The sequence below is a fragment of the Rhinatrema bivittatum genome, chromosome 1 (genome assembly GCF_901001135.1).
Source record: "Rhinatrema bivittatum chromosome 1, aRhiBiv1.1, whole genome shotgun sequence".
NCBI lineage: Eukaryota > Metazoa > Chordata > Amphibia > Gymnophiona > Rhinatrematidae > Rhinatrema > Rhinatrema bivittatum.
This window is the reverse complement of record NC_042615.1, coordinates 191,995,090-192,000,562: the sequence shown is the minus strand read 5'-3', so window position 1 is coordinate 192,000,562 and position 5,473 is coordinate 191,995,090. Positions and strand designations below refer to the sequence as shown.

Here is a 5,473-nt window from a genome sequence, read left to right as displayed (position 1 = left end):
TGAATACCTCTGAATGTGTCTATAACACCACATACCCTAACCTCACCCCACCTCCCAAAAGCCCATCCCGATTCCAAGTGCCCTCTACAGTAGTACATATAGAGAGTATCAGACTGACACCATACAGAGTCTCTCTCTCTCTCTCATATATGTTCAGGACTCCTGCACTTCATGAGGATCTGTAGCAAAGTTATTCAGGTAACATACACAGGTTGCCTTCTAGATACTTTTCTTTCTGGCTTCTTAAAATTTGGCCATTTTTGCACGAGCGATGCTTTTAAAATCTACCTCACATGCTATAAACTGGCTGTGTCCAGTGGCAAGAGTCTGCATATGTGCATACATGCACACCCACCTGGCTGTTTCAAAGTTACCATCCCCGTGTAGAAGATAAATAAATAAGCATGTTCTGATCTGGTTTCTGAGGACTCCATGATTTACATAAATACTGACTGATGTGTAAGTAAGAAATTCTTTTAAAAGGGGGTTATATAACATAGTGAATTTTACTTTAGGCAGAAAGGAGGTTTATTTTCTTCATGGGTTTATTCAGTTAATTAGTGTTTATTTAATTTCACAGAAAAAGGCATAAGGTGCTGGTTACAAATTTAAAAAATCCATTTCATTCTTGGGCTCGAGGGCTTTATGAAGTGTATCTGCTTTGCTTCTCCTAATATCATCTGGTCTGTTTTTGCAGAAAACGGTGAACGTTGTCATTTCATCAGTTCACATGTGATCATATTTTGTTTAATATATTTGGCATTCTTCGTTATCTGTACTTTTCAGCCTCTAGGCCAGGGGTCGGGAACCCATGGCTCGCGAGCCAGATATGGCTCTTTTGAGGGCTGCATCTGGCTCGCAGACAAGTATCGCCACACTTTCCTGTCCCCCGCTGACCCAGCTGCTCCCCGGTCCTCCTCCGCCCGGGCTTAAAATGCTGTCAGCCCGGGCGGAACGCGGCAGAAAAGCTGAAGTCGGCCCCCCCCCCCCCCCGCGGCCCGGAAGAGGAAGTGGAGAGCATCGGGTGCGTGCGCAGGAAGCAGAGACCACGCTAGTGTGATCTCTTCTTCCCGCTCCCCCCCCCGCGGCCCGAAAGAGGAAGTGGAGAGAATCGGGTGTGTGCGCGACGAAAAGAAGACTGTGCAGCGTGGATCAAAGGTAAATAAGAGCTTCAACCGCAGCCGATGGGACTCCGCCTCCGCGAGGGCTGAAAACGAAGGAGGTTAGCGTTGGGAGGAGGCTGCTGCTGCCGCGAGTTCCCGGGGTGGGGGTGGGGGAGAGAGAGTGTGAATGAGCGAGCAAGCATGTGCGTTTGAGATCCTGTGTGTGTGAGTGAGAGATTGCATGTATGTGAATGATTGAGAGCCTGTATATGTGAAAGAGAGTATGTCTGTGATTGAGAGCCTGCCTGTGAGAGAGAGAGCATGAATGTAAGTTTACGATTGGGAACCTGTATGTGTAAGTTTGTGATTGAAAACCTGTTTGTGTGAAAGAGTATGTGTGTATGATTGAGATCCTTTGTGTGTGAGAGAAATCATGTGTATGTATGATTAAGAGCCTGTGTGTATAAGTAAGAGAGAGATCATGTGTGTCTGTGTGTGATTGAGAGCTGGTTTAGGTGATGGAGCATGTGAGCATGTGATTGAGAGCCTGTGTTTAAATGAGAGAGAGAGACCATGTGTGTCTGTGTGTGATTGAGAGCTGATTTAGGTGATGGAGCATGTGAGTATGTGATTGAGAGCCTGTGTGTAAATGAGAGAAAGAGAGAGCATGTTTGTAAGCATGTGAATGAGAGTCTGTGTGTGAGAAAAAGACAGCATGTATTTATGTGATTGAAAGCCTGTGTGTGTAAGCATGAAAAGATAGACAGCATGTGTGTAAATGTGTAATTAAGAGCCTATATAAGTGAGAGAGAAAAAGCATGTGTATATGTGAGTGACTGAGAGCATGTGTGTATAGGTGTGTAATTGAGAGCCAGTGTGAGAGAGAGCACTGGTATGTGACTGAGAGAGGAGAAAGTTCCAAGCAAACCACCCCTCCTGCTAATTCAGAACAATCTCAGGACACCTGGATATCAAACGTTCCCAGGTATGCAGAGCAAACATTTTTTGTATCCTTATTATTTTTCATTACTGGGTCTTTGTGTCTGCTATTTTGAAATATTTTGTTGGTATCTGGAAATTTTTTATGAGTTTTTAAATATTGGATATGCCACTCATCAGCTGTTTCGAAATATGTTCTTTTTGTTAGTACAGTTTTACTGCTGATGATTTTATATTTCTTGATTTGTTTTATAAGGATGGGTGATGTTTCTTTTTTCCTTTGTTACACTGCATACAGAGACTCTGGCTTGTTGCGGTTTCCAATTCAGTTTTTTCTGCATGCTTCTTGTTATGCGTTTTGGTCTCTTTATTCTATGTTAGGTGAGGGTCAGCACGTGATTCAGGTGAGGTTTTCTGCTGGCGTGTAGTTTCTGTGTAGGACTCTATAGCAGCCTGACGAGGGGCAGCGGCGAGGAGTAGTAGCGGCGGTGGGGAGTGACTGAGGGGAGGGGGGAGGGAGGAGAGAGTAACTGGGGGGAGGGGGGAAGTGACTGAGGTGAGGGGGAGGGAGGAGAGAGTGAGGGGAAGGGGGGAGGTGAGAGGGAGTGGGAGGGAGACTAGAGGGGGGAGGTGAGGGAGTGGGAGGGAGGGATGCATCCATCTTCACGGGCAGCTGGAGGCAGGGGAGCCGCGGTCGTCTTCGCCGATGTCCATCTCCAGAGGGGGGCTGCAAAAAAAGTAAGTCGCTTCGTTGCTTTACACTGCCCCTCCTCTCTCCGATTTTTTCCGCTTTCGTTGCTTCGGGAGGAGGGGAGAGGACTGGGGCTGCCCCGGAGACCAGCACCCATGGATGCGGCCAGGGCAGGTGAGCGGAGGCTGGGGGAAAGTTTGCTGCCTACCCTTACCCCTGCCTCTAACGCAGGGGTAAGGGTAGGGTAGGCGGTAATTTAGCAGGTTAAACGTGCGGCAAAACGGCAGGGTAAAAAAGCGATAGTCGGGGCGCGCGTTACTGTATGGGAGGGAATAGGTAAGAGTAGGTTAAAGGGGATTGTGTATCGCGGGTTGGACTAACGCGGCCGGAAAGTGGGTAGAAAGCAGGTTAGAAGCAGGGTAACCGCGGCCGCACTTTACTGTCTCGACCTGTAATTGCAGAAACCCTTTTATGGAAGAAGATGGCTAAAAGAAAAAAAGATGAGGAGTATCGTACTTTTCAGCAGGAATGGACAGAGGAATTCGCCTTTATGGAGAGAGCAGGTTCTGCAGTGTGTCTAATATGCAATGATAAAATTGCATCGATGAAATGGTCAAATATAAATCGGCATTTCGACACACACCATACTACTTTTGCATCAAATATCCTGCGGGGAACATCAGAAAGAAAGCATGTCAAGAGCTACTGTGCAGAATGCAAGCTAGTCAGCAGCAACTCCGTGTTTGGACCCAACAAGGTGACAGGAATTCGGCTAGCTTTGCTGGTGCTTTAGCAATTGTGAGAAACGGAAAGCCATTCACAGATGGGGAGTATGCCAAAACATTCATGCTTGATGTTGCCAGTGAACTTTTTGACGACTTTTCGAATAAAGACAAAATAATCAAACGAATAAAGGACATGCCTCTGTTGGCAAGAACTGTTCACGATCGTACCATCATGATGGCAAATCAAATTGAGGCAACACAAGTGAAGGACATAAATGCAGCACTATTCTTTTCTCTCGCTTTGGATGAGTCAACAGACATAAGCCATTTATCCCAGTTCAGCGTGATTGCAAGGTATGCTGTCGGTGACACACTATGTGAGGAAAGTCTTGCTGTTTTGCCGATGAAAGGGACAACAAGAGGGGAGGATTTATTCAAGTCTTTCACTGAGCTCGCTAAAGAAAAAAATCTACCGATGGATAAACTTATTTTGGTATGTACTGATGGTGCTCCATGCATGGTGGGGAAAAACAGAGGATTCGTAGCGCTTCTTCGTGAACATGAAAAGAGACCCATCCTAAGTTTTCACTGCATCCTACATCAGGAGGCGCTTTGTGCTCAGATGTGTGGCGAGCAGCTTGGTGAGGTGATGTCGCTGGTCATTCAGGTGGTCAACTTTATTGTTGCCCGAGCTTTAAATGATCGCCAGTTTAAAACACTGCTGGATGAAGTTGGGAATAATTATCCTGGTCTGCTTCTGCACAGCAATGTGCGTTGGTTGTCAAGAGGGAAGGTGCTCAGCCGTTTCGCAGCTTGTCTGAGCGAAATCCGGACTTTTCTTGAAATGAAAAACATCGAGCATCCTGAGTTAGCTAACACTGAGTGGCTCCTGAAGTTCTACTATCTCGTGGACATGACTGAACATCTGAACCAGCTCAATGTGAAAATGTAAGGCGTTGGAAATACAGTCTTATCCCTTCAACAAGCAGTGTTTGCATTTGAAAACAAGCTAGAACTCTTCATTGCCGACATTGAAACAGGTCGTTTACTACACTTTGAAAAACTGGGAGAGTTTAAAGATGCATGTACAGCAAGTGACCCTGCTCAACATCTTGATCTTCAGCAGCTAGCGGGCTTCACATTTAATCTCCTGCATTCATTCAAAGCGCGCTTTGGAGAATTTCGTGAGCGCACTTGTCTTTTTAGGTTCATCACCCATCCACACGAGTGTACAGTGGACAATGCCGACCTGAGTTACATCCCCGGTGCCTCCGTCAGAGATTTTGAGCTACAAGCTGCTGACCTGAAGGCCTCAGACATGTGGGTGAATAAGTTCAAGTCACTGAATGAAGATTTGGAAACACTTGCACGACAGCAAGCAGAGTTGGCGAGCAAACACAAGTGGGGAGAAATGAAAAAACTTCAACCCGCAGACCAGCTGATTATCAAAACTTGGAACTCGCTTCCCGTCACATACCACACACTGCAGCGTGTGAGTATTGCTGTACTGACAATGTTTGGCTCTACGTATGCATGTGAGCAGTCTTTCTCACATCTAAAGAACATTAAGACCAACCTACGATCACGTTTAACGGATGGAACTCTCAACGCCTGCATGAAGCTTAACCTCACCACGTATCAACCAGACTACAAAGCCATCAGCAAAACCATGCAGCACCAGAAGTCACATTAATGGTAAGAAGTACTTTATTCACAGGGGAGGAACTAAGATGGCGCCCTGAGAGGGAGTGAATTCACATCGCTCCGGACCTACGCTAACACCTCCAAACACCGCAATCATGATAAAGGTTGGTGTACTTGAACAGGACACAAATCAAAAGTTTTTTTAGCAGGATAATTCTATAAAGAAAATAAGCGGTGATATAAAAAACCTTCAAAGCATTAATGCTACAATGGTCTCAGAAAGGATTTCATCTTTAAGAAGAATAGAATCGATAGAGAATTATGAGACATTTAAATTTGAGACTTTTGAATTTCCCCATAATTGCAGGGGA

The 5,473-nt window shown here is 45.8% G+C and overlaps 1 protein-coding gene across 1 annotated transcript; it reads left to right on the top strand.

Moving 5' to 3' along the window:
- The first annotated feature begins 3,342 nt into the window (after nt 1-3,342).
- Nucleotides 3,343-5,151, top strand: FAM200B (family with sequence similarity 200 member B). The gene is made up of 2 exons (XM_029605943.1): nt 3,343-4,406; nt 4,665-5,151. The coding sequence occupies exons 1-2, from the start codon at nt 3,343-3,345 to the stop codon at nt 5,149-5,151; spliced, it is 1,551 nt and encodes a 516-aa protein (XP_029461803.1).
- The last annotated feature ends 322 nt before the right edge of the window (nt 5,152-5,473 follow it).

Excerpts from the sequence above, each read along its gene's own strand:
- FAM200B (XM_029605943.1), top strand. The coding sequence starts at position 3,343 with ATGGTCAAATATAAATCGGCATTTCGACACACACCATACTACTTTTGC. Across the intron at positions 4,407-4,664 it reads AACCAGCTCAATGTGAAAAT|GTTCATCACCCATCCACACG; the intron begins GTAAGGCGTTGG and ends TTGTCTTTTTAG.